Source organism: Accipiter gentilis, chromosome 5, assembly GCF_929443795.1.
Source record: "Accipiter gentilis chromosome 5, bAccGen1.1, whole genome shotgun sequence".
NCBI classification, from domain to species: domain Eukaryota; kingdom Metazoa; phylum Chordata; class Aves; order Accipitriformes; family Accipitridae; genus Astur; species Astur gentilis.
Genome location: NC_064884.1, coordinates 24,160,262 through 24,181,765, shown reverse-complemented (window position 1 = coordinate 24,181,765; position 21,504 = coordinate 24,160,262). Strand labels below are relative to the sequence as shown.

Here is a 21,504-nt window from a genome sequence, read left to right as displayed (position 1 = left end):
GCGGCTATGGCACGCAAGAAGGTCTCATCTTGCAATGCCCAAGGGATTCAGTGGGAGCGTGGGGCCAGTCTCAGAGCTGAGAGGCGGCTCCTTCAGGTTTGTTCACTGCTGATACCAGTCCTCTGGCTAGGGCAACGTCTGTGCAAGTAGTACATGATCCCAACCCTGAACCTCGTGAGTATCTTGAATTCAGGATTTGAGTCAAGGCCATTGTGGTTTGGTTTAGGCATGTTTGCATGTTGAATATCTTCCGATAGAAGGCTATCGGCGGCATAAGCTGCCATGGCACTAAATTCTTTTTGCTACAAGGATTGTGTTAACATTTATCGTTGTGAAATGTGTTATTGCATAAGTCAAGCATACAGAAAGTAATCCTATGCAAATGTGCCCATTCTTCACATACCAACTCAGTCTGTATAAAGACAAGGCTGCGTGTAACCACCAATAACAATAAACACTTCTTCAATGGACGTGCAGCTAAAAAGTGTTTTGTTGCCTGACGGTTTTGTTGCCAGAACCGAAGAAGGTAAGAAACTCGGGCAACCTGCGACAAGTGATTTTTGTGCCTGTGCAGCTTTGGCTTCAAGATTTCTGCTGGAGTGTTCTGTAGATGTAAGAAAGCAGGTTGCGATAGGCAAAATTTAGAAATCGTGGCTCCCATTCACGATGCTCTTCCAACAGGCACCTTTGGGGACCAGAGATCTTCAGAGCTCAGTCACTGAGTGATGTGCTGACGGGTTTGCCCAGACAAACAGCGTGCCTGGCAGCCCCCTGCGATGTGGGACAGCCCCCAAAAGCCCCGCAACTCTGAGCCGGTGCTGTGCCGAGCTGGGGTGGCACAGGTGGTGGCCGTGGGGCAGCACTGAGCCGGGGACTGGGCGCCTGCCTCCCGCAGCCCTGCCTGCGCCCCGTGCCCTCGAGTTTGGCCGGGAACGCGTCCGTGCTGGTCCTTGCTGAGATTTCTCAAACTCTGGCTTGCTTTCCTGCTGCGACCCGGGCTTGCCTTGAACTGCATTGCTACAGCAATGCCACGCCTGAATCGTTCGCAGATCTGGCAGGGGATGTGTTTCTTCAGCTGCAGCCCAGTGGTGACTTCCCTACAGGTGGTACAAGGCAGAATTGCTCAATGCTGGCGGCTCTCTTGCCTTTGACGTTGGGAGACTTTCCGGGCAGGGTGCTTGCAATTCCTGCTGTCCGCTTCCCGCCACTTTGGGGAATTCCCAGATTTTGTGCAAGAGTTGCCCTTTCAAAGACCCATCACGTTGCTTGCCCCCAGCCTCCTGTTGGGCCACTTCCAGGCTCTGGACGTCCGGCTTCCTAAAGCTCGTGCCTCTGCTGTGCTTTTGGTGCTGTCTGCTCCGGAGGCCTGTGCCCTGGACAGATACATCGGAGCCGTCTGCGAGCACAGCATGGTCTAGTGGGAACGTGCTGCAGTGCCAGTTTCTCCTGAGGAGGCCTTGCTGCTGATGGACAAAAATAAGACTTCTGGGTGAAACTGCATAGCGAAGAGGAAGGTGTTGTCAGGACGAAGCATATTTTCCTTGGCTTCTTGCTGAGCGGTAAATGGTGAGCCAGGTTATGTTCCTTTACCCTTACAGACATACCGCAGGTTCTAACAAAGGTGTTTTTACAAAGCACCTGAAACTCCAGTAGTAATATTCTATTACCAACATGCTCTGCAGAAATTGCTTTCCGTGAGAAAAAACTGCTTTTTCTGAGTAATGTCAAATTGCTTGTTGTGCGAAAGAAGGCCTCCTGTAACAAAAATAGTAAAAAAGAAATCATTCTGTGTCGTTTAATTCTTTCTCACAGAGTGAGCAAGTACGTTAGCTCTAGGCAGAGAGATCAGCACAGTTCAAGGGTTAGTTTATATTGCAGTATGAGCCCGGAGGCGGGACACTCTCAGGGCACCTGCTACAACTATAATAAGCCAGTGGCACAAGGCAAGAGGCATGGCAGGACCGTGTGTCTCATAAGCGTGGATGAATCAGCTACACTCTGAAGTGCGAGGGCTGTACTTCACGCAGGCGGTCTGCCTGCAGCACCGGCTGAAGTTTTAACCAGCGGCAGCCGCACGCGGTAAGTTATATGGAGTAGTGTGCCCTAACCAGGGGAGTCTGGGCTCGCCCCGAGATGGGTTTGGAAGCCTGAAGAGGGATGTCCAAACGCAGTGTGCAAGTCCTCCTTCCACAGAGCCCCTCGTAGATCAGCATTGCTTCTGATGTGGTCTCTTAGCCTTTTGTTCACCTTTCATTTACAGCCTTTTGAATTGGAAACAAGATCCAATTCCTAGAAGTGTTTGTTTGACTTCTTGTTATAATTAAATGTCCTGACTGTTGGCAGAACTATACTGTACCTTCCCAGACTACTCACCAGAAAGTTATTTCCAAAGCAAACTTATTATGTCTTTACTCCTCCTCTTGCTATCCTGTTTATATTCCCCATGCCCGATCCAGGAGCTGCGAGGCACCAGCCATGCTCCCTTCCCAGCCTCTCCTGCACGCTGCGGTGTTTGCACTCGCAGTCCTTCAGGCCCTTGCCTCCGACACCTTCATTGCAGCCGTCTACGAGCACGCGGTCATCCTGCCAGATGTCACTGACGAGCCCGTTTCTCCCAACGATGCTTTGGCCCTGATGAACAAAAACATGGATGTCTTGGAAGGGGCCATCAAGGAAGCCGCCCAGCAGGTACTAGGTGTATCGTGAGCCTCATTAATTAGTGTTTTCTGCTCCTGCTGAGCCTCCTGGTTATCTGTTGATGGGCGAATTCTTAACGGAGCCTGTTGTGTCAGGGTGCCCACATCATTGTGACTCCGGAAGACGGCATTTATGGCTGGCATTTCACGAGAGAAGCCATCTACCCCTACCTGGAGGATATCCCTGATCCGGCAGTGAACTGGATTCCTTGCACCGACCCCACAAGGTGATTTCTTCTGCAGCGATTTATGTGGTTTCAAACTAGTGCCTTGTGGAGTCATGCGCTGCTCCCAATAAATGCCTAAGTACTGCTAATGCTTTTGAAGTGAGTGTACATTTCAATTAAAGTTGCATATGAAGGTAAGTTACATGATAAAATACATTTTATGTCCATGACTAATTGATGATGGAACCCTGTTAAAGAAAAATGGTTTTTGAATTAGACCCTTTGAAGAGAAATTCAAACAATATACAGAATTTGGGTTACTGAATGTAGAGGAAACGTGTTTTTTCACTTGGAAAAACTTTGGTGCCAGAATATGCTGCTTCTCCTTCTGCTTTCATTTTTTTCGCACTGTTTTGAATAGAACTGATTGTAAATTCTTGTCACTAGTTTTTATTTGTTTTGTTGGTTTGTTTGGGTTTTAGAAACAAACTTAAACACACATACTGTTTTTGTGGACAGCCAAGAACTAGTTTCTGAGCAGCTGATAACAGAGGTGATGAGGTTAGTAGTCAAGGTCCAAAGCTCTGAGTGATACAAACCCAGAAACTTTTAATCTTAGTTTTTCACAATTCAGATAAGATAAGTTTCTAATTGCTAGAATCTCTGTGCTGTAGAACATGATCTGTCATTCAAGCATCATGTTCCAGCAGGGACAAGCTAACCTATGGTTGAGTGCTGGACTTCAGATCCATACAGCATGCAGTAGGTGCTCAGCCATGGAACTACAGCTGTGGTCTGCCTTTTTCACCATGGCTTTCTGCACCTGCTCCATGGTGAGGTGCTTACAGCATGTTATTACATCTGTGAGGATGTAATTCCTCAATGGTCCCGAGAGGAAGATTCACAGTGGGGAGAAGTGCAGGATGTGCAGCTTTCTACTGAGACATAAGTAGCTAAAATATACAGTCTTTCACTGAATGTGGGGTGTGGGGTGGCAGAGTGTCTAAGCAGGTCTTTATTGCAGTTCTTTGCACAGTTAGTTTTTGTGAAGGTGATCTATGTGTCTCTTCACTGTTCTCAATCAGGGTTTTCATTAGCGGCATGTGGGAATATAACTCCTGCCATCACAGTCTGGCATGACCTATTCCTTCATGCTGTATATGTATCTTGCATGCTGGTCCTCCTATGTGGCCCATGCACACCTTGCAAAGCCACGTGCATCGCCACCTTATGGAGGGGGATGTCTGCTCTCTTTCTGGCCTGGTACGGGTGCTTCAGAGGTGCTGCCAGTTCGTGACACATGGCCAGTCACATCTTGAAATGAATATCCCACTGCTGTTCATGCCATGGCTGGAGGACTGTGTGCTCCCATCTGTGGGAGGAGATGAATTGCCTTGTCTGCATCAGCTGCACTATTCCACAGCTCGACTCTGCTTGGTGTGTCGAGGGCCCGGAGCTACAGTCCTCGGGTGCCGCAGTGCCAGACGCTAAGATATTCTCTGTGTGACATCAAGTTAGTCTCTTCCTCTGCCCAGCGATTCCTCTCCTGCCCTTTCCCAGCCCTAGGATTATCTGCTTGCTGCAGAGCGGGTTCCTGGTGCCGAGAGGTGCTGGCAGGCAGCCCAGGGGCAGCGTGTCCCTCTGGATGCCGATGGGAGGGCTCCAGGACCTTCCCTGGGTTGTGGGAAGCAACCTGAGGGAGTGGTGCAGCAACCCTGTGTATCTGCCTGCCCTGCCTTGACTGCAGGATTGGAGGTGCTGCCGGCATGCCCTCAGCACTCCAGGGATGGATGCCACCGGCAGCACAGTTTGTGTTAGTCTTTTTTTTTTCTTTTCTTTTTCCTAAAACACATTAGATTTGCTCCTGCTCCAGTGCAGGAACGACTCAGCTGCATGGCCAGGAATAACTCCATCTATGTGGTTGCAAACATGGGGGACAAGAAGCTGTGTAACTCCAGTGATCCCAGCTGCCCCAGTGACGGCCGCTATCAGTACAACACTGATGTTGTCTTTGACCCAGAGGGGAAACTGGTGGCTCGTTACCACAAGGTAAAGTGGCCTTGGAAAGTCAGGAGCTATTTTTGCACTACTTGCAAAATGTCTCTATTTGGCAAGAGAATTAAATACCAGTCATTGTCCCATGGCAGATTTTTGCTTCTGTTTATAATTTAAAAGAATCTCTCTCTTGCTGTGAAGTGTTGACTCCGAATTTGCATTTGCTGTCATGTTTATCAAAACAGACTAGAATGACAAATGATTGCTCAGGTCCAATTTAGCGGCATATGGTTTTGGTTGACTTCCTCAGTTCATTAACTCCCTATTACTGGAAATCCTGCTGCTTAAGCACATTTAGTTTTCAGTGCCAGGTTTTCACCAGACTACCCCTTCACATTCCAGGATTTAAAAATATTCTTCTGCGTCTCACCTTAGATGAGTAGTCTGATTTAAGGAAGATAGGTCCTTTCCTATAATTTTTTTTCCTGATGATGTTTCAGCACAGTTTTTGCATAACATGAATTATCTGGACAAAACCAGGGACCTAAGCTGGATTTAAAAAGAGATGAGGGCATTGAAACATTTGCACCCAGTGAAAGTATCTTCTTCCAGTTTTATGTGCCTACCTGCGAGGTTCATCAAAGTTGTTTGGGAACTGTGTGCCAGATATCATACCAATGTGGCTAGACTGAAGTCAGTTGTTTATTTAATGTATTTTGGGCCCAGTATTTCACCTGGTTCTTCAGAGACGTTGCCAAGATATTTCTTTGTGAGAAAACTGGGTGAGGGGGACTGATAAAGTGAGTCTGGTTCCCCCTGTGCCAGCCTGGCACAGCCCAGGTGCTGAGTTACAAGTTCAGTAAACTTGAACCTCTTTTCTGGCTTGGTGCACCTCTTTATTGTCCAGACCACCTGGAGATTAAGGGATTTTTTTAGTAAACATGAATGTGAAGGAAGAAGGAAAATGTTGGAAAGCTGAGAATGTCGCAAACTTGGATTTTTCTTTTGGCTGAGATCATCTGCCTTTCCCCCATCACCACAGCCTTTGTTTTCTTCTTCGCTCTGCAGTCTCCCAGTACTGTCTTGTGCTTCCTGCTGGTGCTGTGTGCTTCCAGTCCTTCTGTGCATCTCCACACCGAGGTCACCAATCCTGTCTCTGGGCACCAGATCGTCTATGCTCCTCTTCGATTATTATTTGTCTTCTGTTTGTCTTTCAGGTCACCACAATTATAAACTAGGTGGGGAGAGTGGAGAGATTATTTGTATGGGAGTTGGAGGTGGCTGACAGCAACAGACCTGCAGATAGCTGGTTGCTTTCCTAGTTAGATGCCAGGGCAGTATATGTCTCCCCATATCCACCTTTTGGGCACTATGGTGATCGTACAATTTTAGCCTTACTTCCTACATGTGAAGGCTTTAAACATGGGTCAAAAAACTTCTCTAGTCATTCTGAACCATTTTAGGGAATGACTCCAGGATATTGCAGTAAGTGCCTTTAACTGGTTTCTCTTTTTTCCTTCCCCTACAGTATAATCTCTTTATGGTAGAAACTCAGTTTAATTACCCAAAAGAGCCAGAAGCCATCACTTTTGAGACCCCCTTTGGGAAGTTTGGCATTTTCACTTGCTTCGACATCCTTTTCCACGAGCCTGCTGTGGTCCTGGTGAGCGAGTTGCAGGTGGACACCGTGCTCTTCCCGACGGCTTGGATGAACGTCCTGCCATTTCTGACTGCGATTGAGTTTCACTCTGCCTGGGCTATGGGCATGGGTGTCAACTTCCTAGCTGCCAATACACACTACACCAGCATATCTATGACAGGTAATTAATTGTCACTCTGTCTGAAAAACCTTTATAACAGTGAATCTTTATTCCCTGTTCTGCAAGGTGATTTTGCAGAGAAATATAGCGTATTTATCTGGAAGATGAAGAGTCTAGTCACCAAATTTTAAAACTGACAAATCCCGTCCCTACTGATGCCATACAAGGTACAGCAAGACTTGTGTTTTCTTTTCTTCTCCCTAGCTTCTTAGGATTTTCCTTTCTTTATTTTAATGCCTCTGAACAAGTAGTAAGTTACTGTCCTTTCTACCTGAGTAGAAACTTCTGAAACTTAGGCTCTTTTCCTCTCCACCTCTAAGTCTGTGATTGAATGCCAAACTCTAAATATACTTGTAAACCACATACATGGCTCCATTTATTCTGGCCAAATGAAAGACTTACTTGTAGCTATATTTAACACAGTTGTGGAAAAGTGTTAAAAAAAATATTTCAGACCTGTTGCAGTAACGCCTCTAAGAAGTCTGCATTTTCTTTTAAGAGTGTAGCACTGATTTTCTAGAGCTTAGCTTATGGGATAGTATATTTCAGTATCTTTGCTGAGCTGTGAAACCACAGTATTGGCTTGGGGCTTCTCATTTGAAATGTCTGACAGAGGACTGATTGTGGTCCATTTTATGTGGCTCTTCAGCAGTGATGGGTATGACAGATCTTTGTTTTTCCTCTGTCACTTGGCACTGGTCAGGTGTTAATTCCCCATGTGGGGAGGAGTCCTCAGCCAGTGTAAACAGGACTGGACAGCTGCCATCTCCTTTGTTCACCAGGACGTGCCCGTGATACTCGCCTGTGTTGTGTTTTAGATGGTCTCAATTGGTAGATGGTCCTTTTACACCAATTAGCTGAGAATAAAGGAATTCTCAAGCAACATTGTTGCCTACAGGAGAAAAGAGAACTGGGGAGGCCATAAACACAACCATAACATTATAATATCCTCTGCCTTTGGCAACACTGAGCAGACCTCACCCAGGAAGATAAATGCTATTCTTTGCTAAAGCATGAGCTCTATGTACCGAGTTGCTAATGGTCACCTTTGGGGCCACTAAAATTTCTGTAATATTTATAAAATAGTGGATAAGCTAGCAGTAGAGACAGTTGAAAGGGCAATACAAAATTTTTTATTCTGTTTGGACTGACTATTGTGCTGTCCTCAGGGAGTGGTATTTATGCACCAGACGGAGCCAGAACTTACTACTACAATATGAAAAATGAGGATGGTCGCCTCCTCATTGCTGAACTAGATTCACACCCTCGCCTTTCTCCTGCCTCCCCGCCTGCTGTCAGCTGGAGCTCATATGCTTCAAGTGTCGAAAGATTCTCACCGAATGACCATGATTTCAGTGGACTCATCTTCCACGACCAATTCACTTTCACTGAGCTCACTAAGCCTGAGGGGAATCTCACCGTTTGCCAGAAAGACCTCTGCTGTCACTTGAGCTACAAGATGGCAGGGAAACAAGAAGATGAAGTTTATGTGCTGGGTGCTTTTGATGGGCTTCATGTTGTTGAAGGACAATACTATCTGCAGGTAATGATTCTTTGGATGGGGGGTACTTATTTTAGGAAGCTTCTTCACAGGTAGAAACCTTCACTTCTGTGGGGGAAAAAGACAATTACTTTCTTGTATGCTGGAGTCCTAGCATCCTATTTGTTAGCAATGGGAAGTAGTTGCAAAAATGTCCAAGCCCGCTTACCTTTAAATCCAACAAATGCAGTGGACAGATCTCTAAACCTCTGTTAAGTTCCCAGAGCGTGCTCACTACTTTTTTAAGCATGCAATATTGGCTGAATTAAGGTCCTCTTTTGTGACTAACTGCAGTAAGTGTTCTGAATCTCCTCTGTAATCATCATCAAAGAGTTGCTGTTAAAAAATTAGTTGATCATATCTATCTTTATGAGACACTGATAACTTAGGGTCACAGAGATGTTAATTTTTTGTCATTACTCAAATCATAGCAATAAAGTTTATTGAAATGTCATATGACTTTTACTGGAAATGTGCACTCTTCCTGTCTTTTAATCAAATGTTTGGGAAGTCAGTGCATTACATCCTGGTTGAATTTGCTTAAAGCCATATTAGAAAACCTTCTTTGCCTTCATAATTAAGTTATTGTGCCAGCAGATTATTCCTTTTTTAGTTAGTTACTTGTGTCTGTCAACATGGCCTTTGCATATCAGCTGGTACAGACTCCAGGATATGGGGGGAGGTCTTAGCCAGCAAACAGCTCATCTAATACATTTAAGAAGGTAGCTTGAATAAATTCAGTTCCTGGCGAGCTCGCTTGGAAAATTTATTTCAATGATTGTGGAAGCTGCCAGATGATCTCTACCAGTACTAAATTTTCTAGAGAAGACAGGAATTTCTACTCTTCCTTTTTCCCTCAGTTTCATTGTCATTTCTTCAGAACATACTGAGAGAATTTTATTCTTTATTTCTCTGCTTATTTACATTTCAACACAAAACCATATTTGCTGATGAATAATACTGAATCTGCTGATGTTTGCAAATATGCTTCTTCTATCCCCCAATATCTGACACAAATAGAAAAACTCCATCACCTGTCAGCAAAACCAGCCAACATCCTTTGAATCTTCACAGGAGTGCTAGCCCTATTTCATATTTCTTCATGTTGTCCATAAACATTTATCAGCTGGATAATTAACTCTAAGGACAAAAGGAAAACATTGCCATTCCTGCTTTCCTCTATGTGCTGCAACTCCTAACAGAAAACTGTAACAGAGGATGCTAACTTCATTGCCTTGACATATATTCACCAGGAGTTGGATGGAGAACATCAAATTCGTATTTCCCATGGAATACCAGCCCATCTAATGAACCATCATTAGCAACATGTGCAAATACCAGTAAGAGGACCTGTGTGTACAGTTGCAGAATGTACCCATGAGGAGGACTTGGTTTCATTTGCGTAAAATCTTCATTCACAAATTCATCTTACTAAAACACGTGAGAAAGCAACCTTCAAACAAGAGAACTGGCAATTGGAAGAATTAGTGGAAGTGACAGGATTGGGCTTCAAGAATGAAATAAGGTGCTCTGGCAGCACTTAGATCAGAAGCAGGTTATTTCTAACTACTAAGACAGTTCTGGAAGGCAGGTCTGGAATACTCCCAATCACATCAAAGGGTGAAAAAAGTAAGCTACAACTAAAACCGAGTTGCCTAAAAATTATGAAAGAGATCCTGTGATGGTCACATACTCCGACACATGCTAGCTTTGATGACGCAAGGCTTTTCCACCAGAGTGTTTCCATCTGGCTATATATGTTGTTGTCTTCTCCTCCCCACAGATATGCACGCTGCTCAAGTGCAAGAGCACAGACCTGAACACGTGTGGGCAGCCGGTGGAGACGGCTCAGACCAAGTTTGAGATGTTCTCCCTCAGCGGCACATTTGGCACCAACTACGTCTTTCCAGAAGTCTTGTACAGTGGGGTGCAGCTGGCCCCTGGGGAGTTTGAGGTAATGGGACACCCTGGAGCTGTGTCATGCTAGATTCTCTGTGGGATAGGAATGGAATAAACTGTCTCAAAACAGCCAAAGTGAACTTGCTTATAGTGAATAATCAGATCTATTAAATACCTTTTAATGAAGTCACTAGTTTTAGTAAGAGATATGGTCTGACGTTCTTTCCTCCTGTTTTGTCGCATCTTTCTGAGCTCTTAGCATGTTCATATGGGTACTGCTCTAGTCATGTCCTTCTCTTACCTTTTTCAATCAGGTATTGAATGATGGGCGCTTGATAAGTAAGACAAGAACAACAACACCAGTCATCACTGTTACGCTTTTTGGACGCTGGTATGAAAAGGATCATCTGAAACAAGACCCACAACCACCACCCTTCCCCTGATAATACCATAACTGAAGCTGTACACAATTAATCTTATGTCCAAATGAGATACAGCATCCTCTACTACAACAATCCCAATTATGTTTCTTATTTCCAGTTGCACAAATTTCTTATCAATGTGATTTGTTTAGTAATAATGCAGCAATATTATTTTATTGCTACCATTTATTGAGAAGTATCTATTTCTATATTATAAGATTATTAATCTTTTATTAGTGTAAAACAGCAGTTGTGTTTCTCTCTCTGTTTTCTGGATTTTTATTTTTCTCGCCCTCAGGAAATCTGTATTGTGGGCCAGAGGATACATTCTTATTAAAACAGCACTGTGTATTTCATAATTGCAGATTATTTTAGGACCAGTAAATAAAACAGTGGAAGATGTGATTTGCGGCAGCTCTATACAAAAAAGATCAATAATGCTTTTTCTCTGATACACAACTACTTATGCTGACCTATGCAAGTCTGCTCTTTTACCCCACTTATACTTTTTTTTTCCTATTTGTGTTGTTATGGTTTTATTGCTCTTATGTCATTGGTGCACATTGTGTGGCACATGTGTTGTGGTTTAACCCCAGCCAGCAACTAAGCACCATGCAGCCACTCACTCACTCCTTCCCGCTCCCAGTGGGATGGGGGAGAGAATCAAAAAAAAAAGTAAAACTCATGGGTTGAGATAAAGACAGTTTAATAGGACAGAAAGGAAGGGGGAAAAAAAAAAAGACAATACTATAAGAACTGGAATATACAAAGCAAGTGATGCACAATGCAATTGCTCACCACTTGCCGACCGATGCCAAGTTAGTTCCTGAACAGCGATCCCCCCCAGGCCAACTCCCCCAGTTTATATACTGGGCATGACGTCCCATGGTATGGAATACCCCTTTGGCCAGTTTGGGTCAGCTGTCCTGGCTGTGTCCCCTCCCAACTTCTTGTGCCCCTCCAGCCTTCTCGCTGGCTGGGCATGAGAAGCTGAAAAATCCTTGACTTGGTCTAACCACTACTTAGCAACAACTGAAAACATCAGTGTGTTATCAACATTCTTCTCATAATGAACCCCAAACATAACACTATACCAGCTACTAAAAAGAAAATTAATTCCATCCTAGCTGAAACCAGGACAACATGGTAGCACAGAATAGTGCATTGTGGAGGCTGAGCAAGGACTCCAGTCAAAGACCAACCCTGAAACAAAACCTGCCACTGCTTCTTGGTCAGAAGGCACTCTTCACATCTTTGCTTCCTTTTCTCCCCCCATGACCTGTGCTTTGTTGCTGCTGCTGGACCCTAGTGACCTTCTTTCAGCATATCAATATATAAAGATGTGCATGTTCTGTGGCTGTGTCTTTAAGAGTGGTCAGAGACCTCTATCAGTCTAATTTCTCCTTCCTTTTCCCTACACTGGCACCATTCCTGGTCTCAGCATGGTGGTCTCAAGGTCCTCACTCCCAAGTACTTCTGTTATGGAGCTGGTGAGACATTGGGAGTGCAACTATTATCCACGCTCCAGCACTGATTATCACTGCTGTGAACCATATGACCTTTTCAGTTTTACAATATGAATAGATACTCACATGTGACATTACATAGTGTCATGTCTAACATAATGACATGTTTATCAAAAGGCCCAAACAATGTGCTCTTGACTCATGGAAGCTCAACATCACTGCTGCTAGTGCCATGCTCTCTTAAAACCTTGTTCACTGTTGGAGTCAGTTCCTGTCTGACCACAGCCTGATCTCAGTCCAGCAAGGGATTATCCAGTGTGATCCTCTTCCCATGGGTACAGGCTCAGGGCAGACACTGTACTTGTCCCCTGGAAACCTGGTGGGTGATACCTCGGCTCTCTCCCAGGGAAAGGATCTGGATTTAAGGGCGGCTATGGCACGCAAGAAGGTCTCATCTTGCAATGCCCAAGGGATTCAGTGGGAGCGTGGGGCCAGTCTCAGAGCTGAGAGGCGGCTCCTTCAGGTTTGTTCACTGCTGATACCAGTCCTCTGGCTAGGGCAACGTCTGTGCAAGTAGTACATGATCCCAACCCTGAACCTCGTGAGTATCTTGAATTCAGGATTTGAGTCAAGGCCATTGTGGTTTGGTTTAGGCATGTTTGCATGTTGAATATCTTCCGATAGAAGGCTATCGGCGGCATAAGCTGCCATGGCACTAAATTCTTTTTGCTACAAGGATTGTGTTAACATTTATCGTTGTGAAATGTGTTATTGCATAAGTCAAGCATACAGAAAGTAATCCTATGCAAATGTGCCCATTCTTCACATACCAACTCAGTCTGTATAAAGACAAGGCTGCGTGTAACCACCAATAACAATAAACACTTCTTCAATGGACGTGCAGCTAAAAAGTGTTTTGTTGCCTGACGGTTTTGTTGCCAGAACCGAAGAAGGTAAGAAACTCGGGCAACCTGCGACAAGTGATTTTTGTGCCTGTGCAGCTTTGGCTTCAAGATTTCTGCTGGAGTGTTCTGTAGATGTAAGAAAGCAGGTTGCGATAGGCAAAATTTAGAAATCGTGGCTCCCATTCACGATGCTCTTCCAACAGGCACCTTTGGGGACCAGAGATCTTCAGAGCTCAGTCACTGAGTGATGTGCTGACGGGTTTGCCCAGACAAACAGCGTGCCTGGCAGCCCCCTGCGATGTGGGACAGCCCCCAAAAGCCCCGCAACTCTGAGCCGGTGCTGTGCCGAGCTGGGGTGGCACAGGTGGTGGCCGTGGGGCAGCACTGAGCCGGGGACTGGGCGCCTGCCTCCCGCAGCCCTGCCTGCGCCCCGTGCCCTCGAGTTTGGCCGGGAACGCGTCCGTGCTGGTCCTTGCTGAGATTTCTCAAACTCTGGCTTGCTTTCCTGCTGCGACCCGGGCTTGCCTTGAACTGCATTGCTACAGCAATGCCACGCCTGAATCGTTCGCAGATCTGGCAGGGGATGTGTTTCTTCAGCTGCAGCCCAGTGGTGACTTCCCTACAGGTGGTACAAGGCAGAATTGCTCAATGCTGGCGGCTCTCTTGCCTTTGACGTTGGGAGACTTTCCGGGCAGGGTGCTTGCAATTCCTGCTGTCCGCTTCCCGCCACTTTGGGGAATTCCCAGATTTTGTGCAAGAGTTGCCCTTTCAAAGACCCATCACGTTGCTTGCCCCCAGCCTCCTGTTGGGCCACTTCCAGGCTCTGGACGTCCGGCTTCCTAAAGCTCGTGCCTCTGCTGTGCTTTTGGTGCTGTCTGCTCCGGAGGCCTGTGCCCTGGACAGATACATCGGAGCCGTCTGCGAGCACAGCATGGTCTAGTGGGAACGTGCTGCAGTGCCAGTTTCTCCTGAGGAGGCCTTGCTGCTGATGGACAAAAATAAGACTTCTGGGTGAAACTGCATAGCGAAGAGGAAGGTGTTGTCAGGACGAAGCATATTTTCCTTGGCTTCTTGCTGAGCGGTAAATGGTGAGCCAGGTTATGTTCCTTTACCCTTACAGACATACCGCAGGTTCTAACAAAGGTGTTTTTACAAAGCACCTGAAACTCCAGTAGTAATATTCTATTACCAACATGCTCTGCAGAAATTGCTTTCCGTGAGAAAAAACTGCTTTTTCTGAGTAATGTCAAATTGCTTGTTGTGCGAAAGAAGGCCTCCTGTAACAAAAATAGTAAAAAAGAAATCATTCTGTGTCGTTTAATTCTTTCTCACAGAGTGAGCAAGTACGTTAGCTCTAGGCAGAGAGATCAGCACAGTTCAAGGGTTAGTTTATATTGCAGTATGAGCCCGGAGGCGGGACACTCTCAGGGCACCTGCTACAACTATAATAAGCCAGTGGCACAAGGCAAGAGGCATGGCAGGACCGTGTGTCTCATAAGCGTGGATGAATCAGCTACACTCTGAAGTGCGAGGGCTGTACTTCACGCAGGCGGTCTGCCTGCAGCACCGGCTGAAGTTTTAACCAGCGGCAGCCGCACGCGGTAAGTTATATGGAGTAGTGTGCCCTAACCAGGGGAGTCTGGGCTCGCCCCGAGATGGGTTTGGAAGCCTGAAGAGGGATGTCCAAACGCAGTGTGCAAGTCCTCCTTCCACAGAGCCCCTCGTAGATCAGCATTGCTTCTGATGTGGTCTCTTAGCCTTTTGTTCACCTTTCATTTACAGCCTTTTGAATTGGAAACAAGATCCAATTCCTAGAAGTGTTTGTTTGACTTCTTGTTATAATTAAATGTCCTGACTGTTGGCAGAACTATACTGTACCTTCCCAGACTACTCACCAGAAAGTTATTTCCAAAGCAAACTTATTATGTCTTTACTCCTCCTCTTGCTATCCTGTTTATATTCCCCATGCCCGATCCAGGAGCTGCGAGGCACCAGCCATGCTCCCTTCCCAGCCTCTCCTGCACGCTGCGGTGTTTGCACTCGCAGTCCTTCAGGCCCTTGCCTCCGACACCTTCATTGCAGCCGTCTACGAGCACGCGGTCATCCTGCCAGATGTCACTGACGAGCCCGTTTCTCCCAACGATGCTTTGGCCCTGATGAACAAAAACATGGATGTCTTGGAAGGGGCCATCAAGGAAGCCGCCCAGCAGGTACTAGGTGTATCGTGAGCCTCATTAATTAGTGTTTTCTGCTCCTGCTGAGCCTCCTGGTTATCTGTTGATGGGCGAATTCTTAACGGAGCCTGTTGTGTCAGGGTGCCCACATCATTGTGACTCCGGAAGACGGCATTTATGGCTGGCATTTCACGAGAGAAGCCATCTACCCCTACCTGGAGGATATCCCTGATCCGGCAGTGAACTGGATTCCTTGCACCGACCCCACAAGGTGATTTCTTCTGCAGCGATTTATGTGGTTTCAAACTAGTGCCTCGTGGAGTCATGCGCTGCTCCCAATAAATGCCTAAGTACTGCTATTTTTTTTCATGCATTATACATTCCAAGTACCATAGGAATGATTTGCATCAAAAAGAACTCTTAGTCAAATGGTAATGGGAATGTGCAAGGTAAAAAGCATTGAGACGTTCTCATTTCAAAAAATTCAAAAAGGGGAAAATGAGGAAATTTTTGTCAAGTTCATTATTTTTTAAAACATTTAATACTTTATCACTTCAGATCTCTTGTGAAAATCTTCTGTAAGTATAAGCTACTTCATTATCATGTCAGTGGCATAGGTTAGACAAGGTGATTCAGTCCTCAGCTCATGTGCCTGGGTGATTTCTAAATCAAATTGCACAATATATTTATCTAGATCTGAAAGAAGTGCCTTTTAGAAATCCAACCACTTGCGCAGTCTCCTGTGTTACACAGGGTTGCTCTGAATGTGTGTCAGCAGGGGACACCCAGAGGACCAAGTTCCTGTCTAGGCTAAACTTTTTTATTCTTCTCTTCTAAGGCTTTATGAAGCTAAATTTCAGAAGTCCTCATCTCTCTAAATGCTGTGGCCACTTTTTACTAAAGGCTTAAGGGCAGCTGCTTTAAACAGAATGAAGAGTCTTAAAAAAGGCTAAAATGATCTTTTGAAATCAAGGTTTAGATCTGCCTGAAAATTTATTTGTAAGATATTTTAAGTTTATGTCTGTATACTGATTTGTTGTCTCCCTTGTTTTCTGAAGCCGTCCATATCTTTTTATGTGTGTTAGCTGGGAATATATCCACACAGAAAATAGCATTGTCAAGGGTACAGGAAGAAGAACACAGGGAGACCATTTTTTAAAGGTAAAAGAGACCACCAATTTAAAATGATGCTATGAACAGAGAAGAAAATTAACAGAAACTATTATTTGATCTATCCTTTTTTTCAGCACCTGGGGCTGTGCAGTTAGTTAGGGGAATAGTAACTTTGAATGCATTTCTTCCACATCTGAACTTAAACTTGTAAAATTTTGGGTTTTTTTTTCTTTCACCAAAAATGCATTAGATTTGCTCCTGCTCCAGTGCAGGAACGACTCAGCTGCATGGCCAGGAATAACTCCATCTATGTGGTTGCAAACATGGGGGACAAGAAGCTGTGTAACTCCAGTGATCCCAGCTGTCCCAGTGACGGCCGCTATCAGTACAACACTGATGTCGTCTTTGACCCAGAGGGGAAACTGGTGGCTCGTTACCACAAGGTAAGGAGGTCCTTCAGCATCACCCTGTAATTGATTATCAGTATATTTTTTATTTCTCTGGCACCAATTCCAGCTGGTTTATACAATAATTTTACATTACTGTAAAGCAACAACCAATCTAGGATGATCTGATGCAAGGATCTTATGGCCAGAAGGAAAAGTAGGCAAGTGCTTGATTGATCAGGCGCCCAGGAGCACAAGCTGCAGAGTGCATGCTGGATACCAAACACCTAAGGGCTACATTTATGATAGTAAATGGGAAAGAAGCAGTGACAGAGTTTTCCGTAAGCAGTAAATGTTAGCTGGTCCTTGGTACAGTTTTAGCCAAGCCAGATGGAGCTTTTGCAGGTGACATCTTGGCAGGGTTTAGCAGTCAATATTGGCTGGGTATTGCTTCCAGGAGGAAGCTGGGGCACAGCCACCCCATTTTGCTGGGGGAGAGGGTCAGGATGCAAAAGCAGTGTGCTGGCCAGCTTAGGTATCTCAACCCCCAGCTTTGCCTTAAAGACTATCTTAGATGCAAAAATAGCTGTTGATAATCTTGCCTTATTTTTAGTTTCTAATATGCCATTTTCTTCACCTGCAGTATAACCTGTTTAGAAGAGAAACTCAGTTTAATTACCCAAAAGAGCCAGAAGCTGTCACCTTTGAGACCCCCTTTGGGAAGTTTGGCATTTTCACTTGCTTCGACATCCTTTTCCACGAGCCTGCTGTGGTCCTGGTGAGCGAGTTGCAGGTGGACACCGTGCTCTTCCCAACAGCTTGGATGAACGTCCTGCCATTTCTGACTGCGATTGAGTTTCACTCTGCCTGGGCTATGGGCATGGGTGTTAATTTACTTTCAGCAAATACTCACAACATCAGTTTGGCAATGACAGGTGAGTTGCATTTGGGAAAAGGGAAATTTTCTTCAGACTACTGGATTCAGAAGCAGGCAGAAATGTTTTACAAATAGTGAAGTCTTGAAGTCTCTGGAAAATAGTGTTTCAGTCAGACTAAAAATCTTCTTGATGTGGTATTAAATGTAGTAAATAGCTTCAGGTAAAAAAACGTTGAATGTTCTGGGACCAGTAAATTAGAAATTCTATTACATTAAATTTTTAGAATTTAAAAGTGAAATATTATTTCAAAAGTAGCACAAAGTTTCACTTAAATTATCAGCCTCTTATTTAGATGCAGCATTTATTTTTTAAAATTCCATCAACACTTAAATGGAGAAAAAAATGTTTTAAACTGAACTTAATAACCTAAAACCAAAAGGAGGATTCCTCTTGTATATTGAACAAAACATTTTCAGGTTTTTGTGGCTGCTGAAGAATTACAGATATTTACGTTTTGTTTTGATCTTAATAGATATTTACTGCCAATTTTTTTTTTCTGTAAACTAAGAAAATGTTGCTGTAGCTGCATCTGTAACTCTCCCCTGAAGCCAAAGTGAAAGCCACAAAGAAATGTTTTTGCCTGCCCTAAATAGACTGAGCTGACATTAGGCCACAGCCCTGGGTTTCCTTCCGTGAAACGTAATTACCCACATGGTTTTCTGCTTTGACTAATATGCCACTCTTAGTGCTCTGATTTATATTTAAATGAACCTAAGTTCTAAAAAAAAAAAAGGATGGTTGTGTGTCAAATTGCCACTGAAGGCTCAGATTCGAGATCCAGCCAAGCACAAAACCTTTGAAGTTGAGGTCATGTTTTTACACTAGGATGGGTATTTTAGCAGTTCTGCACTTTAAAATTCTTCCAAAATTCTCTGCAACATGTTGACTGAAAACAGCCTTACTGAAAAAGGCTGCTGGTGTGGCATGGGGGGCAGCTGGCCCCCTTGCCAAGCCGTGCTCCAGGGTGCCAGCTGATGGAGGGCTGGTGGGTGTCCTCGGCAGGCAGCGGGCTGTTCACACCGGAGGGACCCACCGCCTACCACTACGACAGTGGGACCGAGGAGGGATGTCTCCTGCTAGCAGAGCTGAGCGCACACCCCTGTCTTTCCCCCACCTACCCCCCGGCTGTCAACTGGAGCTCATATGCTGCAAGCATCAAGAGATTTCCAGGAGGAAAAGACACTTTTCTGGGAGCTGTCCGGCGAGATATATTCACTTTCAGTGAACTCAGGCACAAAACTGGAAATTACACGGTTTGCCAAGGAGACCTCTGCTGTCATTTGATCTATCGGATGTCAGACAAGAGCAAAGATGAAGTTTATGTCCTGGGTGCATTTGATGGACTTCATGGTTCTCTCATAAAGTACCACTGGCAGGTAATTGGTTTTGTAGGGGTGAGTGTGGGTTGTATATGCCTACATACCAACCACACCAAAACACTTGTCCATTACTGCATCATAAGAACTTTTCTTGCTATCAAATCCAGCTCTTGACTGTTGAAAGCTTAATGGTATTTCGCCTTTCTGTATCCTTCTCCTCCCTGCAGATATGCACGCTGCTCAAGTGCAAGAGCACAGACCTGAACACGTGTGGGCAGCCGGTGGAGACGGCTCAGACCAAGTTTGAGATGTTCTCCCTCAGCGGCACATTTGGCACCAACTACGTCTTTCCAGAAGTCTTGTACAGTGGGGTGCAGCTGGCCCCTGGGGAGTTTGAGGTAATGGGACACCCTGGAGCTGTCTGACACAAGATTTTCCAGACTGTGGTGCTGGAAACCAATACAGAAGCAAAGTCCCATCCAAGAACCACTTTCTTTGGTTCTGCAGACTGTAACCCAAGGGGACATTTAAACAGATGGATTGAATTAATCCTTACTGATGAAAACATATAAATGCTAACGCCGAGAATCTCTTCAGTGTTTTCTTTAGCAAACATGCCTTCCCACTTCAGGTCCCAGATCTATAAATAGCAGCTTTCAAGGAGCTATTTTCTACGGGTTTCTGCTGATGGGCATTTTAGGAGACAAAGAAATCAAATACTCTGAGAAATTGTCCAAGCAAGAAAAATTCCTAATTACTATCATGCATAAGAGCAGAGATACCATGCAGTTAAAAAAGTTAAAAGGAATTTTTGATGGTTTTGTAGTTAGGGGTTTTTTTATGTGAAACTTCATTGTATATTTTTGCCAAAACTTATTTTCATTCATAAACCTTAATTTATGTTTATGTAAGAGGCTAGATGAAATCTTAATTGATTTGGAGGAGTTATTTAATAGCTTACAAGAGACAATGAAGACAGTGAAAAAGACTTGGAAAGTTTTAGGGGAAAAAAAGGTGATTTTTTTACAAGGCAGAGAATGGAAAAGCATTACTCATCTGAATATTCATTCTGAATAGGACTTTTGTAAAAACATACACATCGAAGGATTTACTGGTATGCTAAAATATGATCATGGTCTAATTAAAAAAATAATTTATATTTTCTTAACAAATACATGCTTATTTGTTGTCACAGAGGCTCTTAAAAATTTGCAGGTGTTCACCGTCTATGAACAACAGTGATTTCAAATTGATCTGCAAAAAGTAGCTAAGGAAAGCAACATATGGCCAGTAGCTTGAAATGCTCTACTTCCACCTGGAAACTGTTTTGGGGTCTACAAATTAAAAAATATTTCAAATTACTGTCCTAGATATGTATAAAACCTTCAGCGCCATGTATGAGTAACAAAGGAGAACCTAACAAATCAGTTAGTCTCACTCTCACCTTCTTATGAGGTGGAGAAGATTGTCTTTTTTCTTTGAAAGATGGAGCTGGAGAAAGTTTTAAAGACCTTCAGGTCCAAGGAAATGTGGGAAGGCTATGGCAGAGCCAGACAGAATTCTGGTTTCTTTCATGCTCACGATTGTCTTTTGAAAGAAGTGCTGCATTAAATTATTCAACATCTAAGGCCTATCCTTTCTGTATGATGCAATATCGCTACTCTGTTAGTGGACTATTAGTGTCATTCTTTCTCTTTTCAACTAGGTGCTACGTGACGGACGTTTGAAAAGTAAGCATGGCACATCAAAACCGCTCATAACAGCAACACTTTTTGGAAGGCTTTATGAAAAGGACCTGCCGCATCCTCTGCGAACCTCCTCGTAATGTAACTCCTTAGGTGTTACACGGTCACCATAAACAGGAGGGGAATTTCCTACAGTGATTCATCTCCTCATGAGCCGTGGCAGTTATCCTGTATTATTCCTGTTCTACAGTCTTGCACTTCTTTTTCAGCAGCAGTGGCTGTTGGGTTCATTTAGGAGAAAGTGATGTGATCATTCTGTTGTGTATACCTTTTTAATAGCACTTGAGCCAGTGCAATTATTTTTTAATATGAATGCTCTGTTACACAAAATCTTTAATTAGAATTTTTTTTCCTCAGAGATATCATGTAGATTGCCAGAATAACACTAGAAACACGACTGATACTGAAATGTGTGAAATGTGAAGTTTGCCAGTTTGCTGCAGAACAAATCTTCTCCAAGGAAGCCTTTCTGCCCCTTTTGCCCCTGTTTTTCAGACTGTATAAGCACTGAGTGTTTATGTTTCTTAGCCTTACACACCAGTCAATAGGGCCTCCTTAATACTCAAAGGGCCTTGGCCCCATTCTGACCAAAGGACTGCGCAATGAAGAAAAAAACAGATATGAAATGGTTTCAGGTGCAACCTTAGAGAGAGAGAAAGTGGTCCTCCATAACCCATGCAGGGACTGAGTCTGGCTGCGCTCCATAAAGCACCTTCTATTCTGCAGTCCCTCTGAGCTTGCATCGCTTTGTGCATGCTGGGTCCAATGCATTTCAGATCAGAGTTACCACATAAACATAGTATGCCAACACTTTCTCCTGTGTATCTGGAAAGTTTCTTCAAAACTGTGAAAACACAAGCAATAGGCAACATTTTAGTACCTGAAACACATTTTACCATGCAGTGTGAGAAATGGGCAT

General features: G+C 44.4%; 3 protein-coding genes across 4 annotated transcripts in view; 2 read left to right on the top strand and 1 right to left on the bottom strand.

Moving 5' to 3' along the window:
• The window catches only part of RPS12 (ribosomal protein S12), a 511,578-nt gene that overhangs the window by 45,368 nt on the left and 444,706 nt on the right, over positions 1-21,504 (bottom strand). The gene's annotated exons all lie outside the window — the stretch shown is intronic.
• LOC126038976 (pantetheinase-like) lies at positions 1,294-21,003 on the top strand. Of its 2 annotated transcripts, none has more exons than XM_049801489.1 (8): positions 1,294-1,566; positions 14,889-15,120; positions 15,225-15,355; positions 16,448-16,640; positions 17,227-17,518; positions 18,524-18,897; positions 19,068-19,238; positions 20,546-21,003. In XM_049801489.1, exons 2-8 carry the CDS (start codon positions 14,908-14,910, stop codon positions 20,663-20,665), a joined length of 1,494 nt encoding a protein of 497 aa, XP_049657446.1. In that variant the 5' UTR covers positions 1,294-1,566; positions 14,889-14,907; the 3' UTR covers positions 20,666-21,003. The 2 variants fall into 2 exon arrangements, with proteins under 2 accessions (XP_049657446.1, XP_049657445.1); XM_049801488.1 differs by lacking the exon at positions 1,294-1,566 and adding an exon at positions 13,736-13,998.
• LOC126038986 (pantetheinase-like) lies at positions 2,457-10,944 on the top strand. The gene is made up of 7 exons (XM_049801508.1): positions 2,457-2,688; positions 2,793-2,923; positions 4,720-4,912; positions 6,387-6,678; positions 7,848-8,221; positions 10,002-10,172; positions 10,432-10,944. The coding sequence occupies exons 1-7, from the start codon at positions 2,476-2,478 to the stop codon at positions 10,558-10,560; spliced, it is 1,503 nt and encodes a 500-aa protein (XP_049657465.1). The 5' UTR covers positions 2,457-2,475; the 3' UTR covers positions 10,561-10,944.

Excerpts from the sequence above, each read along its gene's own strand:
- LOC126038976 (XM_049801489.1), top strand. The coding sequence starts at position 14,908 with ATGCTCCCTTCCCAGCCTCTCCTGCACGCTGCGGTGTTTGCACTCGCA. Across the intron at positions 16,641-17,226 it reads TGGTGGCTCGTTACCACAAG|TATAACCTGTTTAGAAGAGA; the intron begins GTAAGGAGGTCC and ends CTTCACCTGCAG. Across the intron at positions 17,519-18,523 it reads CATCAGTTTGGCAATGACAG|GCAGCGGGCTGTTCACACCG; the intron begins GTGAGTTGCATT and ends TGTCCTCGGCAG.
- LOC126038986 (XM_049801508.1), top strand. The coding sequence starts at position 2,476 with ATGCTCCCTTCCCAGCCTCTCCTGCACGCTGCGGTGTTTGCACTCGCA. Across the intron at positions 2,689-2,792 it reads TCAAGGAAGCCGCCCAGCAG|GGTGCCCACATCATTGTGAC; the intron begins GTACTAGGTGTA and ends CTGTTGTGTCAG. Across the intron at positions 10,173-10,431 it reads TGGCCCCTGGGGAGTTTGAG|GTATTGAATGATGGGCGCTT; the intron begins GTAATGGGACAC and ends TTTTTCAATCAG.